At 45.5% G+C, this 22,860-nt stretch overlaps 1 protein-coding gene across 3 annotated transcripts in view; it reads left to right on the top strand.

Moving 5' to 3' along the window:
* The window catches only part of MCTP2 (multiple C2 and transmembrane domain containing 2), a 259,714-nt gene that overhangs the window by 66,986 nt on the left and 169,868 nt on the right, over positions 1-22,860 (top strand). For all 3 annotated transcript variants that reach the window (XM_027521361.1, XM_027521360.1, XM_027521359.1), the window contains 2 exons: positions 10,860-10,922; positions 12,021-12,129. In XM_027521361.1, coding sequence (XP_027377162.1) covers positions 10,860-10,922; positions 12,021-12,129 — 172 coding nt within the window. The remainder of the gene's footprint in view (positions 1-10,859; positions 10,923-12,020; positions 12,130-22,860) is intronic.

Genomic DNA, 22,860 nt, shown 5'->3' with positions numbered 1-22,860 from the left:
AATGAAGCTGAGATTCTTAATGTCCTATGGGATAGGCTTCCTCTCCTGTCTACAGGTTCAAATGGGCAGGTCATTTTGCAACACTTCCATGCGAGACTTGTCCCTTTTTATGATTGACATTTTATTAGTTGTACTTTTTTCACTCAAAGTGATAGCCTGTCACGGTTGCCTGGCAACCAGATTGCCTCCTATATGTGACTATGTATGTTCCCCCTCTGATGGATGAAACTCTTTCCCGTTGCTCTCATCACCATGACTCAGGGCTCGAGATGCTAAAACGGCATCTCATGCTGTAGCCCCACACCACCACCACCATTGTGTGTTCGGCCAGCTGTGTAGAAGTCAGTCTCTCTTGTTAGACTGGAAGAGCAGAGATAATGTCTTCTTCCTTTTTCCCCATTCTTTCTGCAAACCTAACTTATGTAAAATATATTGATTCATTTTGTGTCTGAAGTTGACGGCTGTGTGCTGGGGGTGGCCATAGAAATTCAGTTTGCTTGGGGGAAATGCTGACCCATGGAGACCTTGAGTAGGTAGGTGAGTTCTGAAGGCATTCCCAAATGTCTCCTTTTACATGAAGAAGATAAAATTAGGGAGACTCAAAGGGAGAGTCACTTATTTTTTCTTCTTTTTATTTTGCTGTTTTTTTCTTGCTTCTTTCTCCTGTCAGCATTCCCCCCAGTGGATATTTTACAAGGTACTTTTTCACGGTTAAGAATTGAGAAAATACAGAGTCACCTCTGGTTCTCGTCCTTGGTGTTGATGATGGAGTTGAGACGAGACCCGATTACTGGAAACAGTGACCAGCACTCTGAGGCAGTCTCTAGACAGTGTGAGATAACAAGCCATTTGAGGTGAAAGGGGAGCAGAGAGATTGCTCCGAGTTTGTGGCTGGAAAGGCCTGAAGCAGATGCGTTTTGAGGCTAAGACTCAGATAGGTGGGGGATAAATCCAAGTAGTTAAGGTTGTTGTTTATGACACTAGAAAAATAGAATGCTCATAGCCCAGTACGTGGCAATCGCAAGTGCCCAATGAGGACTCTGCTAAGATTATGGTTGTATTTATTACTTGTATTATTTTTATCATTATGTTTTCAGCATGAAGTCGAAGGCCAAAGAGGTTGAAAGACTTGCCTAATATCCAGCTAGTAAGTGTCAGAGCCAGGAACTAAATCGAGGATTGTTTGAATCTAAAGCCCGTGTGCAAAACTCTGTATATATTAGGGGTTTGCTGCTGCTGCTGCTGAGTCACTTCAGTTGTGTCCGACTCTGTGCGACCCCATAGATGGCAGCCCACCAGGATGCCCCGGGTTTAGAGAAATGTAGATCTGCAGTTCAGGAGAACTCAGAGCTGGTGATCTAGAAAGAGCTGATCATCAAAGGAAGGTATTTGTTTTTCAGTGTCCACTGTGCCCTTTTAAATCCTCCTTTAAGTTACAGTGAAGGAATGGTTTATTATCATGGTCTGTAGCCAATAATCCTGAATGGAAGGATTAATACCATCCCTGCCCCACCACTGATGTAACCCCACAATGGGGTCCCTCCTTCCCTAACACTCTGAAAGTTGGAGTTTTAAACAGCCCACTTTGGTGCAAGCTTACATGGATGAGTTGAGTGGTTTAGAGGAGTACCTTATTGGGATAGTTCCAGAAACTCTGCTTGGCAACCACAGAGCTTCAGTTTAGTGACCACAGAGAAGCAAGATGTCAAACCACAGAGGCAAGGAAACAACCGACAGTCTGCAGAATTAAACGAGGGCGTCGGCTTCTCAACACTTCAGTTACGTGTTCTTTACTATTTTTGTTTTATGTCAGAAATCATTGCTCAACATAAATGATGTCAGTGAGACAAACGTGTGAACCGTGCCCCAGGGTCCTTCATGGAAGTGTTCCCGTTTTTCTTTTTCCCTCCCTTCTTCCCATACCTGCTCTGTGCCGATCCTGCCCTGAGACACTGGGAACACAGCAGCTGACAAAGCAGACCACAGTGTACTTCCTCCTGTGGATCCTATTCTAGATGGTGGGGGGCTTCAGATCTACTCAAAAAGTGATAGATTGGATGGAGAAAAATAAAGCAGAGGAAGCATTTAGGAGTGCTGAGGTGGAGATGTGACCGTTTTGAACGCAGTGGTCAGGAAATATCTCTTCTGAGAAGAAAACATTTATACAAGACCTAGAGGAGGTGAGAAAGTAAGTTGTACACGTGTTGGGAGAAAAAACATTCCTGAAGTAGACAAAGATACAGCATACAGATTCCGGTGAGGTAGGAGTGTGCTTGGTGTATGTCAGAGACAGTAGGGAAGCAGTGTGACTGGAGAGGATGGTGGGAGGTGTCAGACTTATTTCTGAGGACTTAGCACAGGGGCTTTCCCATCCTGCCAGGTGACTGCTACCATAGCAACCACCCGGGATACTGGATGAGCAGATGCAAAGGTACCCTGTGGGCTGGGTGCTGTGTTTGCTCACAGGCAGGGCAGGATGGATCAGTAGCATGCAGTGATGCTTGCTATACCTGCTGTGGACACTGGGAAGAGCAAAAAGTGAGTTTGCCTCAGATTGGAGTTGTGGGGGAAGCAGGTACAAGTTAATAAGCTGAGAGAAGAGAGGAAGACGGCTCCATCCTGAGATCTGCCTTGATTGTGTATGTATGTGTGTGATAGTCGCTACGTCGTGTCTGACTCTATGCAATCCTGTGAACTGCAGCCCACCAGGCTCCTCTGTCCATGGGATTGTCCAGGCAAGCGTACTGGTTCAATTCAGTCACTCAGTCATGTCCGACTCTTTGTGACCCCATAGGCTGCAGCACGCCAGGCCTCCCTGTCCATCACCAACTCCCGGAGTTGACTCAAACTCGTGTCCATTGAGTAGGTGATGCCATCCAACCATCTCATCCTCTGTCATCCCCTTCTCTTCTTGCCTTCAATCTTTCCCAGCATCAGGGTCTTTTTAGATGAGTCAGTTCTTCGCATCAGCTGGCCAAAATATTGGAGTTTCAGCTTGAGCATCAGTCCTTCCCATGAACATTCAAGACTGATTTCCTTTTGGATGGATTGGTTGGATCTCCTTGCAGAACTTTGTGCGCACAAGGACCCAGGAGAAAGAAGCAGTGACCCCACAAGAGACTGACCCAGACTTGCCCATGAGTGTCCGGGAGCCTCCAGCAGAGGTGTGGACTGGTGGCGGCCTGCTGCAGGGCTGGGGGCACTGAGTGTAGCAGTGCATGCCTTTTGAAGGAGGCCACCATCATCTTCATTACCTCCACCAGTTTGTCTCCTGTAAATAACAGGACAACCCCACCCATCAACAGAAAATTGAATTAAAGTTTTACTGAGCATGGCCCCACTCATCAGAACAAGACCCAGTTTTCCCTTCAGCCAGTCTCTCCCATCAGGAAGCTTCCATAAGCCTCTTATCCTTCTCCATCAGAGGGAAGACAGACTGAAAACCACAGTCACAGGAAACTAACCAATCTGATCACATGGACCACAGCCTTGTCTAACTCAATGAAACTATGAGCCATGCCGTGTAGGGACACCCAAGAAGGACAGGTCATGGTGGAGAGTTCTGATAAAACGTGGACCGCTTGAGAAGGGAATGGCAAACCACTTCTTGCCTTGAGAACCCTATGAACAGTATGAAAAGGCAAAAAGATAGGACATGAAAGATGAACTCCCCAGGTCAGTAGGTGCCCAATATGCTCCTGGAGATCAGTGGAGAGATAACTCCAGAGAGAATGAAGTGACGGAGCCAAAGCATACAAGAGTGGGTTGCTATTTCCTCCTCCAGGGGATCCTCCTGACCAAGGGACCAAACCCACATCTCCTACATCTTCTGCATTGGAGGCAGATTCTTCATCACTGCACCACTTTGGAAGCCCCTACCTTGATGATCTATCTGCCATCATAAGAGTGTCCGTGGGGAAGGGATGGTCAGATTGAAGGGGTGGACTTGGGTTACTGACCACCTTCATTGAGTTGTTTTCTTCAGTCTTCCCAAACACATCCACTGTCTTCGTAGTAATAAAAAATAATAGAATGGCAACACCGATTTAATAGCACCCTGAGAGGTTGTGTGGAAGGAACTCTGCTAAGTGCTGTGTAAATGTAGTCTCGTTGGGCCACACCTGCTGGACTCACTCCTTATACAGAGAGCCTTGTACAGTGACTGGGCCAAAGAAGGAACTAGGACAGGTATCTCTGAAGGAATGAATTTTTCTTAGCCTGTAAGGGTAATAGATTTTTTTGCCCCTTTGAGAGATGCTCCTGTGGCCGTGAACTTAAGTGAACTTTTCAAGGCCACAAAGCCAGGACGTAGCAGAAGTGGGATTCAGACTTAGGTGTTTGTAGCTCCAGGTCTCTGTCTACTACTGATCAGAGCTGACTGTTGTGCACATCACGTGAAGGTTCTGCTCTTAGATTCTCCTGGTTCTGGGCACAGTTGTGTGCACTGAAGGGCAGAAACCAGGTGAAGGGCTAATTAACCTTTCTTGCTTCTCTTCGGCAACCAACTAACCTCTTAGCTCTGGCTCTCAATTTGTAAATTGGTGAATTACTAGCGACAGTCCATGGACTTCTTATAAGAAGTTAACAGAAGTGTGTATTTGTTGATTATGAAGTGCTAGCCAGAGTAAAGAGGGGACCATTGTTATTTCTAAAGTACCTTCTGCTAGCAGTCTTGAAAATGATTATGGAAGGTCAGTGGGCACATGTTACTGAATGTGGTAAGAGAAGTTCCCTATATCAAGGTTGGCAAACTTTTTCTATAAAGGGCCAGGTAATAAATAGGTACAGTTTTGTGAACCATAGCCCTTGCTCTGTAGCAACTACTCAACCCTGGTGTTGTAGCATGAAATTAGCCATAGAAAGTGTATAAATATATACATACCGCTGCTAAGTTGCCTCAGTCATGTCCGACTCTGTGCAACCGCATAGACGGCAGCCCACCAGGCTCCCCCGTCCCTGGGATTCTCCAGGCAAGAACACTGGAGTGGGTTGCCATTTCCTTCTCCAATACATGAAAGTGAAAAGTGAAAGTGAAGTTGCTCAGTTGTGTCCAACTCTTAGTGACCCCATGGACTGCAGCCCACCAGGCTCCTCCATCCATGGGATTTTCCAGGCAAGAGTATTGGAGTGGAGTGCCATTGCCTTCTCCAAATATATACATAGGCAATATACAAATGGATAGATGGGGCTGTATTTCACTGTTTAAACTTTATAAAGACAAGTGTTGGGCTTTAATTTGCTGGTACAGGCAGTGAATATTCACACAGATGCACATACTTGACTCATATTTTGTGTATTAGATAACATTTTAAATAATTCTGGGAGTGGGGGAATATAAATGTGTATACCATGATTGTGTGATCAATAACCTCCTGAAAAGTTATATGAAAATTGCATACACGTGGACTCAGCCATTTGGTGGACCTGAATTTTTCTGAACAGGCGTCCTTACTGTGACCTCTGACTGCCACCTGAGTTTTTTGAATTCTGTCACTGTTTTCAAGCATCATGTAATGGTCTGTCTAGCCATCTGCCCTCTGCCCTTCTTGCTACTTCCTTTCCCTGTAGGTATTTGTGTCTCTGACTACACTCATCCTGAGTATTCACAGTCTTAATGGTGGCTTGGCCAAAAAGGTCATTCGGGTTTTTCCATCACATCTTTTTTTTCTTACTTTATTTATTTTTAATTGAAGGATAATTACAATGTTGTGTTGGTTTCTGTCATATATCAACTTGGTTCAGCCATAGGTATTCCTATGTCCCTTTCCTCCCATTATATCCTATGGAAAAACCCAAGCAAACTTTTTGGCCCATCCAATAATAGATGTGGGTTAAGTGATTAATTCTATATGTATTATATATATCATTTGCTATACTCATGTCCTTGGATAGAGTATTTCCCAGAGACCATCCAGGTGATCTTCTCAGCCAGCTTGTTACTGTTATTTAGCTTTCCTGCATGTGGGCTTACATCTCCTTCCACTAAAGTTTTAAACAGTCAACGATTGTTTACTTTGCTTGTTATTAGACTTCCTGTGTATTCCTCGTGGTAAGATCCTTCAGACAGCCGCGTGGGAAGTGATATTTGTACAAGATCACACATAGTGTAAACAAAAGAAAATGTTTTTTTTCACATCAGTGTCTTGCTCTTAAGATCCTTGGTGACTGGAGATTTTCTTTTCCTTTTTTAAACAATTGAGCCATCCATGCAAATATCTCCTTATTTTAATAAGTTGTGCAGTTTTGTATGTTTTACTTTTCCATAAATTATACCTTAAAGCAAGATAAAATGGAAATATTGATGTAAATTTGCTGTCATTAAAAAAAGAAAACATACGCGCACGCACGCACACATGCAAACACACACAAATTCCACTTACCCGAAAGGTGAGAGGAGGAGTTGTGTGAGAGATGACTGGCCTTCTGCCAACATGTTAGTGCTGAGTTTCTGGATGTTGTATATAATTAGAGAGCTTTATCATATGAAGACTTTTCATCACTAATGATACTCAAGATTATTTGTCTTTTCCTGAGTATGCCCTTGGAAACATTTGTTTAAAATGGTTAAAACCAGTGCTTAATGGATAAACAAATTATAGTACACTCATAATTGTGGAATAGCATTCAGCAATTTAAAAAATTGCCAGTTTGAATGGATTTCAGAGGCACTATGCTGAGTGAAAGATGTTCAGTTCAGTTCAGTTGCTCAGTCATGTCCAGCTCTTTGCGACCCCATGAACTGCAGCACGCCAGGCCTCCCTGTCCATCACCAGCTCCTGGAGTTCACTCAAACTCACGTCCATCGAGTCGGTGATGCCATCCAGCCATCTCATCCTCTTTTGTCTCCTTCTCCTCCTGCCTTCAATCTTTGCCAGCATCAGGGTCTTTTCAAATGAGTCAGCTCTTTGCATCAGGTGGCCAAAGTGTTGGAGTTTCAGCTTCAACATCAGTCCTTCCAAGGAACACCTAAAGGACTGATCTCCTTTAGGATGGACTGGTTGGATCTCCTTGTAGTCCAAAGGACTCTCAAGAGTCTTCTCCAACACCACAGTTCAAAAGCATCAATTCTTCTGTGCTCAGCTTTATAGTTCAACTCTCACATCCATACATGACTACTGGAAAAACCATAGCCTTGACTAGACGGACCTTTGTTGGCAGAATAATGTCTCTGCTTTTTAATATGCTGTCTAGCTTGGTCATAACTTTCCTTCCAAGGAGTAAGTGTCTTTTAATTTCATGGCTGCAGTTACCATCTGCAGTGATTTTGGGAGCTCAGAAAAATAAAGTCAGCCACTGTTTCCCCATCTATTTGCCATGAAGTGATTGGACAGGATGTCATGATCTTAGTTTTCTGAATGTTGAGCTTTAAGCCAACTTTTTCACTCTCCTCTTTCACTTTCATCAAGAAGCTCTTTAGGTTTTCTTCACTTTCTGCCATAAGGGTGGTGTCATCTGCTTATCTGCAGTTATTTATATTTCTCCCAGCAATCTTGATTCCAGCTTGTGCTTCTTCCAGCCCAGTGTTTCTCATGATGTACTCTGCATATAAGTTAAATAAGCAGGGTGACAATATACAGCCTTGATGTACTCCTTTTCCTATTTGGAACCAGTCTGTTGTTCCATGTCCAGTTCTAACTGTTGCTTCCTGACCTGCATACAGGTTTCAGTGTTAGCCAGTGTCAAAAGTTTGCATACGTATGATATTCTGAAAAAAGATGAAGCTGTAGGGTAAGAATAGGTCAGTGACTGCCATGGAGTCGGGAGAGGGAACACCTGGATCACAGTCGGATCACATGCAGGATTTTTTTGGGGGGGAACTGTTCTGTGTCCTAATACTGGTGGTAGTTACATGAATACATACGTGTATTAAAATGTCATCATACTATACTCACATGTAAGAAGCCAGTTTCACTATGTGTTAACTTTTTTAAAGTAAAATTTGAAAAGAAAAATTAGAGTGCTTGATTATGCTTGTTGAGAACAACAACAAAAATCTCAAGATGGCAGATACCAAGTATTCCTACAAGAAAAATACTAATTGTAATTTTTTAATGAAAAAGTTACCAACTTGTTAGTTGGTTTACAAAAAAGCTGAAAATAATGCAGTTTTTACTCAATGAATAAATCCTTTGGCTCCATGCAGAGCGTAAGGAAATGTTCAGTTATGTGTCCCCCAGCGGCTGTAACCCGGTCCTCCCTTGCTTCTGTAGGCCTTTCCTGTCTTCTTTATGGTGATCACTTTCCTTCCTTGGTGGGTATATACAACGGGTGACAGTTACAGGGGCCATGGGAACCATAACTTTAAGTTCTGTGACTTTTCTGTGAGTAAAACCAGCCATCATATTGAATTAATGTCATTCTTCACATTTAATTTCCATGTTATTCTAAGCGGAAGACTTATCGTGTATTTGAAGGAAAGCCCCGTGATCGTTTCTGATAGCATGTAAATGATGGTGATGATGTGGGCTCATTTGTCACTCCATGAGCGTTATCATTAGCTGTCACTTCATCAGTTACCATTAAGTGCAGGGAGGGCTCTCTTGGGAGAGTGTGTAGGTGTGCTGGTTGAGGAATGCTGCTTCTTAGGGAACATTCTCTCTCCTGTTGGGTCGTGGAAGATACTGGGCCCCCTGTTACTCAGTTCATAATCACTCACTTTAAACAGGAATTCTGATCCCAGCGGCAGTGGTTTTGCAGAACTGCCTTCAAATAGGATTGATTCAGTGGAGTGTTGATTTGTTTCATGAAACTGGAGACACTAACAGGGTGATCACACAGCAGATGTTACTTGTTGGTTCTGCACATGAAGACCTGATTGGGCCATTGTTGGTTTTGCAGATCAGGTAGAGGAGGAATTGCTCAGCTTCCAGGAGATGACTGTGGGGGAATGCCATAGTGTAAAAGACATGAGGAGACATCTTCTGAACTTGAGAGAGTTGAGTTTAATATATTGATCGTCCTCATAAAGCAGCCCGCAGGCTGTCCTGTCTCGCTCTCCTGGGTGTCATTTTACACATAACACAAGTAGATGTTAACCAACCAGACGAGAGGTGACGGGAGGCCCAGCTGCTCCTTTCCTTGTCTGCTACCGGGGTCAAGCTCACACTGGGAGAGATGGGTGGTCATGGTCCCTCCACAGCTGGGGCTTTCAGTGACTGAAGTGCTAGGGTCCTTAGAGCAAGGTCCTTGTGCCTGCCATGACCCTGGGTCCTGAATGAAATGTATTCACAGTTGAGGGACATTTGACTAAGACTGGGAGAAGAGGCAGATGTGATCGGAGAAGGTCAGGTGCAGACATCTGTAGGAGCGCCCCTGTGCTCGCTGGTAAGGGCGACGCTCCAGTGCAGACATCTGTAGGAGCGCCCTGTGCTCGCTGGTGTGGGCGACGCTCAGGTGCAGACATCTGTAGGAGCGCCCCTGTGCTCGCTGGTGAGGGCGACACTCCGGTGCAGACATCTGTAGGAGTGCCCTGTGCTCGCTGGTGAGGGAGACGCTCCGGTGCAGACATCTGTAGGAGCGCCCCTGTGCTCGCTGGTGAGGGAGATGCTCAGGTGCAGACATCTATAGGAGTGCCCCTGTGCTCCCTGGTGAGGCTTACGAGGCCCCACGTGACATGATCGGGGCTCATTCCTGTAGCACTTGGTGGTGTCAGTGTGTTTACAGGGGGTGGACCAGAAAGCCCCTGCTTGTTTGCAGCCCTTGATTGGCCCTTGTACCATCTGAAGAAATGTCCTTTTGCTCTAGAATTCAGGTACTGTTTGCCTAAGCTCCACTCGAAAGAGAGGGAGAGAGAGAGGCAGTGTCCTGGAGCCAGTCTGCCTTCCATCCAGGCAGGCTCTCTGAATTGAGCCTGCTGTGCCAAGGATCAATGACCACAGTGCATCTGGTCCTCACCTTCACCCCTTCAGGGTCACCAGCTTCAGGGTCATCTGAGCAATCTCTGCCTGTGTGTAAATTTACCCACAACTTCAGAGTTACTCAGCCTTGTTTGGAGGGAGAAATCGCGTTTTCCCACAGGAAATGAGCCCCAGCCAATGGGTCCAACAAACGGGGACACACCCCAAGTGCTGGGAGGCCTTTTGCCATTTCCCTTCCACTGTCTGTGCCTTTTCACGTAGGCATCTAGCCTCACATCAAGCCCAGAACCTTCATAGAATCCCAGAGCTCCTGGGGACCTCACACTTGTACAGAGAAAGCTGATAAGAGTGCAGATGTCTACTGTGTCCCATACTTACTGCTGAGCCATACTCACGTCATTGCCCCTTGGCATCATTTCCTGGTTATTGGAGGCATATTTAAATTGGGAAATATAGACACCTCCCCATCTGAGATCGTTTGTAGAGAACTTGCATTTCCTTACTGGTTCTTGTTCATGAGGTTATGGTTGGAGGAACATCTTTTTGATCACGTTTGAAATGGGTCCTACCTGACTGATGAGCTCAGGTCTCTGGTACCTGTTCTACCCTTTTCTCCTTTATGGCCGGGGTCTAGGCAGGTCCCTGATGGAGGGACCTGGCAGGATGGCCCTTGGTCCTCCCCTGGGACAAAGCTGCTGGCACGCTGATGACTTGAGTGAACTACAGATGTGCTGGCTGCCCCACAGGAGATTAGAATTGGCCTTATTTACATGCTGATCAGTGACTAAGAGGGCAGAGGCTGCAGCCTCATGGACTCCAGTGAGTCAGCCTTTTACTGCCAAGACTCACCACACGCTCTGGAAGGCAGCCCGCACATCTGAAACTGAATATGCAAATGGAAGCTTCAAAGGGAAAGACTTGATAAAGGGTATCCTTGTGGGTGGATATTCTTTTGCTTTTTTAAAGCAGGGTTGTTATTCTTTTTCTTCTTCTTGTTGACAGAAGCTCTGTGGAAGTGGTGATCTGAATGCTGCTCTGACATCTCAACATTCTGAAGAGCAATCTGTAAGTGACATTCCTTAAAAACAAGCACTAAGTACTATAAATATTTCCTATCAAATGTTTGGATCTTTGCCTCTTTTTATTTCTAAAGGATGTGGAACTGTAGTCACCCACAAAGACAGGCCCTGCAAATTGTGGCTGGAAAAGATGAATTCAGTGTCTATTGATTTGTCAGAGTGGAATAGATTCTTCTAAAAATACAGAGCCATGAGAATGAAGGAGATGGTGCAGGAGACAAAGCCATTTTGAAGTGCTTTGAAATGTGGACCAAGAAACTTTGAAAAGAAGGCAGGTTGAGAGTGACTTAGCCACAGATCGATTAATTGAAAGTCAAATAAGTGAACAACACATCATTTTATCTGTACGTTTTCTTCCCAAAGACACACCTTTGCTCTTTCCAAAACCTGAATTGGATTCAGTTAATAAATATTCAGAAACAGACTCGAATTTGATATAATGGCTTATAGAAGTTGCTGTGTTCCTGGAAAGGGAAGGGAACTTGGGAGAGGTGAGACTCTCATATGAAAGAAAAATATGGCCCAGAGAGGAAGTGTCTCCTGTGGGGACCCAGGGAGGGACATGTGTTAGTGGCTGTGGATCAGCAGGCTGTCATCTGAGTCGTCGTGAACTAGAATCTTTCTATTACACGTGAACTGGTGAGGGGTGGTGGGCAAGGGGAGAAGAGGAGGGAGACATCCCACATCTGAGCTTGGAGGTGTGGACCAGGCCCGTGGGAGCCCACCCCATGGCTGGACCTCTGCGTGCTGAGTCCTCTCTAGATGCTCCACCGGAAGCTGTAGGATCAAGGATCCTGCAGGACATGAGTGAGTTTAAGGGGATGTCAGTTGTCAGCATGCAACTTATCTATTAATACTTCTTCTTGAAAAGTAAATATTGCAAAACTCTTGTCATGAATTCTCATAGAATCCCTGTGGGAGAAAGATAAAGAACAGGGTAAGCATCGAAGTAGGTTGGGTGGAGGATGATGCTAGAAGATTTGCCATGATCGCAAGCATCCTTTTTGCTTAAATGAAGAAGCATTTCCACATTCTGTTCTCGGGCCCAAGACAACTGACTTCACTTACTTCTCCATCTGTGCAGGGTCTCAGGGAAGCTGGCGATGGCTTGAGTAACCTGCCCAGCCCTTTTGCCTACCTCCTCACCATCCACCTGAAGGAAGGTCGGAACCTGGTGGTCCGGGATCGCTGTGGTAAGGCCTGGCCCTGTGCGCTGTCGGTAACCTGGGGACCTCTTCCTCTCTACCCTCTGTCAAGCCTGCGAGTCAGCCTTTTCTGTCTCAGCATGGCTAGTGGTAGACTGGAGCTCTCAATCTAAATTTCTCCAAGTATTAAGGTATTTGCAGTGAGTTATTGAAACACATAAAATCTTACCGTCCTTTTCTCTGATTATATTAATAATCATCATCAAATATGAATAACCACATAAAGTTGTAGGCGGAAACATCGCTATAAGTGCTTTATGGGGCTTCCCTGGTAGCTCAGTGGTAAAGAATCCACCTGCAATGTAGGAGATGTAGGTTCGATCCCTGGGTCAGGAACATCCCCCTGGAGAAGGATATATCTGTTTTTCCTTTGTTATCTTTTCTCATTATTTTGTCTAGAAGGTGCAGTCTTTTTATTCTAAAGAATTTTGTGTCTTTCTTTGGGTTTTTGCTGGTTCCTCTCTACTCTTATTTTGGAACAGCTATGAAAAGAGGGAAGGGTCACCCTTCTGTCTGTCTTCTCTGTCTCTTACCTTTCATTCTCATTATTATCATTACTTTTTTTTTTCAGGAAGAATTCCTTAGCTGGGCCTTCCAGCTCACTCATTTTCTCATTAATTGTTATGACCATTGTGCTATTCTGTTCATGTTTTGAGTTGTCTTTTTAAAAAATTGTTTAGAACAGTCTATGTTTGTTTTGGGCTTCCCTGGGGGCTCAGTGGTAAAGAATCTGCCTGCAGTGCAGGAGACTCAGGAGATGTGGGTTTGATCTCTGCCGGGGTTGAGAAGATCCCCTGGAGGAGGGCATGGCAACCCGCTCCAGTATTCTTGGTGGAGAATCGCATGGACAGAGGAGCCTGGCGGGCTACAATCCGTAGGGTTGCAAAGAGTCAGACACGACTGCAGTGACTGAGCACACAGCGTGTTTGTTTCACACATAGGATATTGCCGTCAGCTTTGAGAGCGTTAAGTATACATTAAAAATCTCCTGCTTGGCACTTCCTCCCTTGGAGGTCCTCTTGCTGTGCTTTCCACTCCTCTTTTTGTTTATGTGTCCCTGTTGCCGTCTGTAGATGCTGTTTTGGGGTACCGTGTCCTGTCTTCACGGAGCAGCAGTGGAGTGCATCTGGACAGGGAGAGCCAGTCCTTGAGGCCAGGTCCTTCCCATCCCTCTCAGTTACCAGCAGCTCCTGGTTCTCCCCTGTCATGGAAGGCCTTCCTCTCTGCCTTCGTGCCCATGCTCACCATTCCTGCTTGCAAGTGCCTTTGCTGATCACGGCTCAGCCCCAGAGGAACAGGGCAGTGCTGGCCCACCCAGCTGCTCTGTGTGCTGTGCCAACCAGTCACGGTGGTACTTGCTCGGGCCACTTTCTGCTTCCTGCCTCTGTTGCTGTGACGCTTGGAGCGTCCCTAGTTTTCCTGCCATCCTATCCTCTTGTCTCACCTCTGTCCCTGAAACTTTTTGTGCTGTGACTTTCTTTCTACTGCTCCCGTTTAGGAGTGTGGTGTCTTCCATCCACCTGATCTCAGTAGACTACCATCTTTTAGGGTGGAGTTTTTTTAAAACAAAATTAGCTCTTTCTTATCGTAATGTCTCAGGATTTCAAAATAGCGAACAAATCTCATTCTCTCCTTGTTGGGAAATAGTGTTTCTATCAAAGTTATAATTTCTTATCTATCAATTGTGCAACTTCTTGGGTAGTGGTATTGTGTACTCTTATTATAAAATGTCTGTGCTGTATTAGGTAGCTCTCTTAAGGTTATTTTGAAAGGTTTGGGGTAGATAGCATTTCGTACCTGGAATCACATCTGAGGGACATGATCATAAACCAGAGTCAGGTAACTGCCCACCCACGAATATCCCAATTCTTTTTGGGAACCCACGGTATCTGGTGGATGCTTCCATGAAATGGTGATCATTTTAGAGCTTGACTGGGGACAACTCATCTGGAGATTAGAAATATGTTCCACAGAGAGTTCATTTAACCTGACTTGAAAGAAAGTGCTGTAAACCTGTAAAATACGTGTCCTGTTCTGAATTTTTGAAACACTCCAAAAGTCTGTCACTTTGGAGATGTGCCCAGACCTTGGACTTCTTCCAGGACCAGCTCCCCCTTTTCCGGTTTTGCCATCTGTTCTCGCTGTTTGATCCCTTATCTGTGTGAGTGGTCTGGCCACACCAGCCTTGCTGTATCACACTGGTACACTTACAGCAGACACCCAATAGATGCTCAGTAAAGTTGGCAAATGATGGAGAAACCATTGCCTGCATCAGAAAAGGACCGAAACAATAAGGTTTATGCGGAGCTACTCCACACCTCACTGCTTCAGGGCCAAAGGAGAGGCTGGGGTCTGTGCTCTAACCCTATCATAGTCATCTCTGCCATTATGGTTTCATCAGAGCTAAACATCAGATGACAGGTTGGCTTTATCTTTTGTACACCTAATATAATCCAAAGATAAATACCTACTAAGGAGTCTAGGTCATAACCTGTTCTAGCACCTGTGTCTTTTATAACCGGTAGTAACTGTTCCTGTCTCTTTTATTTATTGGGAAGGTTAATCATTATCCATTAAGAAAACATCCCCTCCCAGAAAGTGTTTGTGACTGCATTCATTACTGCTTGATTTTCACAGGTATTAGGGTGTGATCAGGGCACTTTGGACGCCCACTGTTGGTTTCTGCAGGGATCATACTCTTTGCACCTGTGCCCTGGCTCCTTTGTGTGGAGGCAGGGCACATGTCTATCATGTCTAATCGGTCTGACAATGTTTTCTATGGAGCCCAACTCAGAATTTTATCCAATGCAGTCCTTTGGACCAGTAGTTTCCAAAATTGAGTGAATGTCTGAGCAGTCTAGAGGACTTGTGAAAATACGCATTGCCCACCCGCAGAGGTTTCTGATTGAGGATGTCTGATGCGGTGCCCGAGAACTTACAGTTCTAACAGGTTCCCAGGCAATCACAATGCAGCTGGCCCAGAAACCATGCTGTGAGGACCTCTGCTCCAGGCACTGAGCCGAGGCAGGCGAGCAGAAATGCGTGCTTCTCCTGGTACAGAGAGTTTCAGTCCTGTCTTAGATATAACGTTTTCTTTTCCTGGGGCTGGACCTCATTATACATTTGCTCTCTTACTTAATTTGTATTCTCTGAACATAATTTAATTTGGTATTCACCTAATTAACATAATTAGGTACAAAGAGCATTGTGATGTGATGAAATTTACACTATGTATTCTATATCCCTTGGACTGCAAGGAGATCCCACCAGTCCATCCTAAAGGAAATCAGTCCTGAATATTCATTGGAAGGACTGATGCTGAAGCTGAAACTCCAATACTTTGGCCACCTGTTGCGAAGAACTGACTCATTGGAAAAGACCCTGATGCTGGGAAAGATTGAAGGCAGGAGGAGAAGGGGATGACAGAGGATGAGATGCTTGGATGGCATCACCAACAAGATGGACTTGAGTTTGAGTAAACTCTGGGAGTTGGTGAAGGACAGGGAAGCCTGGTGTGCTGCAGTTCATGGGGTTGCAAAGAGTTGGACACAACTGAGTGACTGAACTGAACTGAACTGATCCCAAGGTCTCTGATTTTCTGGATATAAGATCAGTAGCTGAATGTTTCAATACTAAATGTCCTTCAAGATCTGTTAAAATGGAACTTCTATCTAGTCTTTTATGTTCTTCACAGACACAAGCTCCTTGTCATCTCAGTGCTATGAATGTTTTACCTCTACAGACCTTAGTGGGATGAATGGTTGATCCTCCCTGTTAACATTGGTACTGCATTAGCGGGGTGACCACTTTATTGATCTTCATATGTCCTGCAGTGCCACGTGTTGCATTGCTCAGTCGTGTCCAATTCTTTGCAACCCCGTGGCCAGACTGGTGGTTTATACACACAATGCTTCTAAAGCATTTTAGTTCTTCATTAGGGAAATCCAACTTAAGTTCTGGCCTTCAAGACATGGGACCTGGTGATAAGTCCGGAAAAGAAAAAGACAAGACATATATACAATTTTAAAATGTCACACAGATCACCAGCTTCAACCCATTTAGCAGGAGTCCTAGTTCAGGTGATTGAGGTATAGAGACTTCATCGGGGCCTTGCAGGGAGGCAGTGGCTGTGGCGGGTCTTGGCAGAGTGGGTGGCTCTGGGGGTCAAGAAGAGGACTGGGGTGTGACAGTCCACTTCCTGGCTTGTGATTTCCTATGGCAACTCACTCACTCGGAAATGGAATGTACCCATCTGCAGAACGGGCACGATGCAGCTTGTCCTAAAATGTAGTTGGGAGATTTGAGAACAAGAAGTGTGATAACAGCGTGGCTTCCCAGGTGGCACTGGTGGTAAAGAACCCGCCTGCCAGGACAGGAGATGTAAGAGACACGGGTTTGATCCCTGGGTCGGGAAGATCCCCCGGAGGAGGGCACTCCAGTATTGTTGCCTGGAGAATCCCATGGACAGAGGAGCCTGGCGGGCTACAGTCCGTGGAGTTGCAAAGTCAGACATGAGTTGATGCAGCTTAGCATGCACGCAGCCATAGACAGTGTATAAATCAGTGGACATAACCGTTTTCCAATGCAGCTGTACACTAGGCTGGATTTGATCCTTGTCCAAAATTTGTTGACCTTGATCTAGAATATTCTGATCTGATTTTGGATATTTCCCTTGAAGAAACTGCTCTTGAGAGTAGCAAAGTACATCTTTATTTAAAATAAGGAGGTATGAGCTGTTGAGGAGGTGTGATCCAAGTTGTGAAGCTCATGTTTTCAAATGAAGGGTCTAGAAAGCATCTCAGTAAGGTGACATGTAATACTGCAGAGAAGTCTAGAGATGTTGAGCGGTAAGAAGTCTTGCCCCCGCCCCCTGCCCTGTATATTTTCACTGGTATATTTTCACAGTAAAGTGAAATATCATATTTATCTCAGGAAAGGATATTTCCCTCCAGCATTTATGATTGAGGACTGGACCCTTGGTCACTGGGCCCATCCAGAAACAGTGAGGGGAGCCTCCCAGGAACAGGCCTTCCCTGGTGTAAAGAGTGCTGTGAACACTTTATCTAAATTTCTTACTTCTCTGTCCCAGGCACAGGGCTGGTTTGTTAAGTAGATCGAGGTGGGATTTTGAGATTTTTCTGGATAAAGTTTGTTATACTACGAGGTTGCTAACTCTGAACTATGCCCAGGCTTAGCAATGGTGTCAGGCATGCACTGTTATGTAGTCACCACCCGGAACATCCCAGGGGCTTCAGCTGTCAACGACTCTATTCCTCGTACAAAATATATAGATAAGGGGTGTGGGGTGTATGTGTGTGTGTGTGGGTGTGGTGTGGTGTGTATATGTGTGCATGTGTGTGTGGGTATGGTGTGTGTATGTGTGTGTGTGGTGTGTGTGTGTGGTATGTGGGTGTGGTGTGTGTGGGTGTGGTGTGTGTGTGGGTGTGATGTGTGGGGTGTGTGTGGGTGTGGTATGTGTGTGTGGTGTGTGTGGTATGTGGGTGTGGTGTGTGTGGTGTGTGTGTGTGGGGTGTGTGTGTGTGGGGTGTGGGGTATGTGTGTGTGAGGTGTGTGTGTGTGTGGTGTGTGTGTGTGTGGTGTGTGTGGTATGGTGTGTGTGTGTGTGGGGGGTGTGTGTGTGGGGGGTGTGTGTGGGGTGTGTGTGTGGGGTGTGTGTGTGGGGTGTGTGTGTGGGGTGTGTGTGTATGTGGTGTGTGTGTGTGTGTGTGTGTGTGTGTGTGTGTGTGTGTACACTGAGGAAACCCAGCAGAACCCAGAGCTCATTAAAGAGAACTGGACTTAGTGAGTGACTAGAGTCACCTCGTGGTCACGGACATGCCTGTCTGTCTGTGAGTCCCCGTGGACGTAAGGGTCGTATCATGGAGCACTGACAGGTTTTAAGGTGGTCGCTCTACAAGTGTGGCCACGTTGAGGAAATTGCCTCTTACAGCGTATTTTCCTCAGGAATGTTTCTTCCACTCCCTGACACGCGGTCCTTCGAATCTGTCTCCACTTGGCCCACTGTTGGCGAGTTCCGTGCTCTTTAGGCAGCCTTTCCCCTGACCCTGGGCAGCCCGTGTTGCTCCAGTGGTCTTCCTGGGACTGAGCCTTTCTCGGACGCTGTCAGAGGCCTCGGCACCACCTTGAGCCCACCTCCCTGAGCCGTCTCTGAGGAGCAGCCTCAGCCTGTCTTCGCTGTCTGCCCTGTCCTGGTTACTCCCTGTCACCTGTCTGTCGGTCCCAGCTTCCCTCCTTTTCTGACATTAACTTTTCCTTTGCTCTGCCTTTCTACGCCTCTTCCTCCTCCCATCTTCTTCGTTTTACTCTTATATTTTCCTTTTACTCTTTTTTTATATTTTCCATTTATATTCTTTTTTTTTTTTTTTTTGAGCGGGGGGAGTTTCTACAGATTGTATTGTCTTTGACCTAACCAGACACCCATTTTAAGTTCTCTGAGCCATTGTCTGGTAACTCTTTGTTGGTGGTGCTTAGTCACTAAGTCATATCCAGCTCTTTTGCAACCCTAGGACTGTAGCCCACCAGACTCTTCTGTCCATTAGATTTTCCAGGCAAGCACACTGGAGTGGGTTGCCATTTTCTTCTCCGTGGGATCTTTCCAACCCGGGGATTGAACCCGTGCCTCCTGTATTGGCAGGCGGATTCTTTACCACCAGAGAAACAAGCCCCTGTGGTAATAACTCTTAGGGGTCTATAATTTTGAGATTGGTAAAGCAGAAGGAAATGTGATAGGATCAATTCATTTTAAGTCTGACTGCTTCATAGTTTGGTTGATAGACAGTGAGAGTTGAACCCTGGCTCAGTTTCCCATGAAAAGTAGTGTGAGCAGGAATATATTTTGGTGTCCTCAAACTGACATTGCTAATGCCAGCAGCCGTGTTTCCTAGACCTGGCATGAGCACCATGTGACATGGGCCGGCCTCTTTGGAAAAATGCTCCCCTCCATGTTTACATCCTGGAGCATTAATTCCTGAAAATAACAGCCTGTGGAGTGAAATCCTTTTACTTTCCATGGATGTGAAAGCAGTTACATAGTATCCTTGCCGTGAACCAGCAGCAGCAACAGCAGCAGCAGCAGCGGCATATTAGGTTGTTGATGCCCTCTGGTGGCTATTTTGCAGTATTGCAAAAGGGAAGGAAAAGGCCATTGCGGCTCAGGGCTCATAGCATCACTGGGAGGTACACAGCTGTAGGGCTGAAGGCTCATGGTCATCTTCTTGCTGTGAGTTTCAGGCAGTGAAAATTCATGACTCATTCATTCATCCAGGAAATGGTTATATGCAGGTTAGGTAGACGAGGCCAGTTCTATTTTGTTTGTTTTTTAGAGCAGGATCAAGTACTTTTGTAAGGAAGAGAGCGTTGGAAGATCTCCCACTAGTGTGAAAAGTTGGCCTTGCAAAAGGGGTTCAATAAATTACTAAACTGCTTAAAATGTTCAAATGTCACCTGTGATTTGGTGACAAGTCATTTGGTTACCTCTGATTTGAATTCTGTTTATCTCTTGCAGTTTATCAGTTGTGGTCATTCAGTTGCTAAGTTGTATAACTCTTTGCAACCACATGGACTGTAGCATACCAGCCTTCCCTGTCTTTCACTATCTCCCAGAGTTTGCTCAAACTCAGGTCCATTCAGTTGGTGATGCCATCCAACCATCTCATCCTCTGTTGTCCCCCTTTCCTCCTATCCTCAGTCTTTCCCAGCATCAGGGTCTTTTCCAATGAGTCGGCTTTTCCCATCTGGTGGCCAAAGTATTGAAGCTTCAGCTTCAGTATCAGTCTTTCCGATGAATCTGTAGGCTGATTTTTATTTTTATGATTCTGCGTTTCTTCTTTAAAAAGGAAAGGATGCTCTTGTATTTGACCTGAAGAGAAACATGCTCCTCATCGCAGATGTGATTAGGGAATAGATGGGGTGCTTCTAGAACTCTGTGTCATGTACCGAGGAGCATCCCAGCAGGCGTGCTGTGAATGGGGTACCCTGAGGCTTCATCCCTCTGCCTCTGGGCAGCTCTGTTGGCTTGGACCAGCTCCTCAGCAGTCTCTTCTCTATACCCAGTGGTGTCCTTCAAAAGTGACCTTCTTGTACTAGGATGGAAAGTGTTGGGGGCACCGGAAAGCAGTTCAGAGTCATGGACTCTGGGCACCGACCATCTGAGTTTGGAAACCAGCTCAGACACCGTCCAGCCGTGACTGTGGGGCTGAACTTGGTGGGTGGGCGTGTGGGGGTGTGCGATGGGGCTGACGCAGCTGTGCACAGTGGCCGAGGGGGGCTGACGTAACCCATGTGCGGGACCATGAGCTATGACGGTTGCTGTGTCTGGTTCTAGTTATTTCTCTTTGGGTTTAATTTCTGTTTCCCTCTGAGAAAGGCAGTGACTTGTGGCATTGCTGCCAATGTTATTATGGCATTTCTTCCCAATTTCTCAATAATTTGACCCTCTTTTTGCATACCTTTTGCTTTTCTCTTTAGATTTGTACCCCTCGATGCCCTGCCTGCTGCCAATAGGGCAGATGGATGGTTCAGGGTGTTTTCCAAGACCAGTTCCTGCTTTCTTGCTGATGTGAAAGAGGGATGAAAGAATACTAGTTTCTAGTGGTGCAGTATTTGAGTCAGAACTCCCTTGTGGATTGATGGTTTTATTTTCTTCATCTTAAATGTGACTCAGAAAATATCCTTCAAGTTTCATAGCAACCAACATGGAAAACCTTGGTGTTGGAATGTTTCACTGAATCTTCTCCACTGACCTGATTTAAAAAAAAAAAAAACAAAAAAAACATTGAGTTCTAAAGTAAAATAGGATCTGGCTTCAAATAACTTGATTATTTGCTGTTGTTTTCTCCCATATGTTTTTCTGTATTATATAAATTTTTTACTTTGAAAAGAAATTAAACACTTAATAGTATACCCTTCTTTGTTTAGTTACTATTCCCGATTAGGCTGTCATTCCAGAGTTTAAGAAATAATGCTACCGTACACGTTGCTGTGTGTCAGACCGTATCTTTGCAGGTCATTTATTGCAGCAAAGTGGATAGTTTCGGTCACATGATCTGAACATTTCGAGGTTCTCTGTACAGAATTGCCAGTTTGCTCTTGAGAAACTCTCCTGTTTGGCTCACCCACCAGGGGCATGCAATTTATGCACTTCCCATTTCTCACCTACACTGTGTAGATTACCTCTGTTAGTTTTGAGAGAGAAGTATCGTCTTGGTTCTGTTTGTTTGTGTGAAGAAATTTGGTCCCTGAGATGTATCTGTTTAAGAGAGATTTGCTTCTCTTTTGTACACAACCAATTCCACCCATCTCTGTGACTAATTCGTGTGGTTTTTGGATATGTTCACAGATATTTTTCTAACTTGTCACTTGCCTTTTAATTTTGTTTACGAAGTTTTTGTTGCAAACATCTTTTCCAGTCTTACAATTTTATTCTGTTGAGTTTCATCCTTGGTTTTCGTACCTTGAAAGGCTTTTTCTCTCTTGGGAGAAATATGCAATTACCTATATTTAGTCTCTTTTCTGTCTGGTTTTTCCGTTTTTCCACTTATCTCTTTGTATCAGGTTTATTTTGATTTCTGGCCTAGAGTCAGAACTTAGTTTTACTTCTTTCCAAATGGCTGTTTAGTTAACTAGAACTAAATTTTCCTTTCCCTAATGGTTTGGTGGCCACCTTTTGATCGGGTCTTAAGATGCAGGCCACATGAGGGTCTGCTTCTTGGACTTCTCTTTGGTTCCTGTGGGTGTGTGGTCTTGTTCCAGTGCCAGCGCCACGTCGCAGTCGTACTGTATCGAAAGGTCACAGCGAGTTTTTTATTTTGCAAAAGTTAGGGCTTTGCTTCGCGTTGGAGTCCCTCCCCTGAACACCAGGTGGCAAGCCCTCATTGGTATATTTGAGTGGGAGGAACCAAGACACATCTGGCCAGCTTCTTCAAAAAGAGGCACATTCAGCAGCAAACTTGAAACTAGAATGATGCAAGCGCCCATCCTGAAATCCAGATAGCAGTTACATTTCCTCCACTTGGTGGGTTTTGGTAGCCTGCCCTGATCTCACCAGGATGGACTTCGCTTTCCCCCCTTTCCACTAAGATACAGGCTGGCATCGGTTGGCCGTCTTTGTCCCCACAGCTGTTAGTGTGTGTTAGTAGCTCAGTCGTGTCTGACTCTTTGCAACCCTGTGGACTGTAGCCTGCCAGGCTCCTCTGTCCGTGGGATTCTCCAGGCAAGAAGACTGCAGTGGGTTGCTGTGCTCTCCTCCAGGGGGTCTTCCTGACCCAGGGATTGAACCCGTGTCTCTCATGTCTCCTGCATTGGCAGGTGGGTTTTTTTTTACCACCAGACCACCTGGAAGCCCTCCCCGCCCATAGCCCTTAAGGGATTCTCACAACTAAGCTCTTCTCTGGAGGTTTTTCTTGCTGACGCTGTATCTTCCCGGGCTTCCCAGGTGGCTCGGTGGTGAAGAATCCACTTAACCAATTCAGGAGATGTGGGTTTGATCCCTGGGTCGGGAGGGTTCCCTGCCGAAGGAAAAGACAACCCACTCCACTCTTCTTACCTAGGAAATCCCATGGACAGAGGAGCCTTGCGGGCTACAGCCCATGGAGTCACAAAGAGTAGGACATGACTTAGCAACAAAACAACAACTGTATTCTCATTGGTTGATCAGAAGGTAGCCATCCTCCCCTGCTTTGGATGGTTAGTTACCTGTCC

This window comes from Bos indicus x Bos taurus, chromosome 21 (genome assembly GCF_003369695.1).
Source record: "Bos indicus x Bos taurus breed Angus x Brahman F1 hybrid chromosome 21, Bos_hybrid_MaternalHap_v2.0, whole genome shotgun sequence".
Classification (NCBI taxonomy): Eukaryota; Metazoa; Chordata; class Mammalia; order Artiodactyla; family Bovidae; genus Bos; species Bos indicus x Bos taurus.
This window is presented reverse-complemented; position numbering and strand designations above follow the sequence as displayed.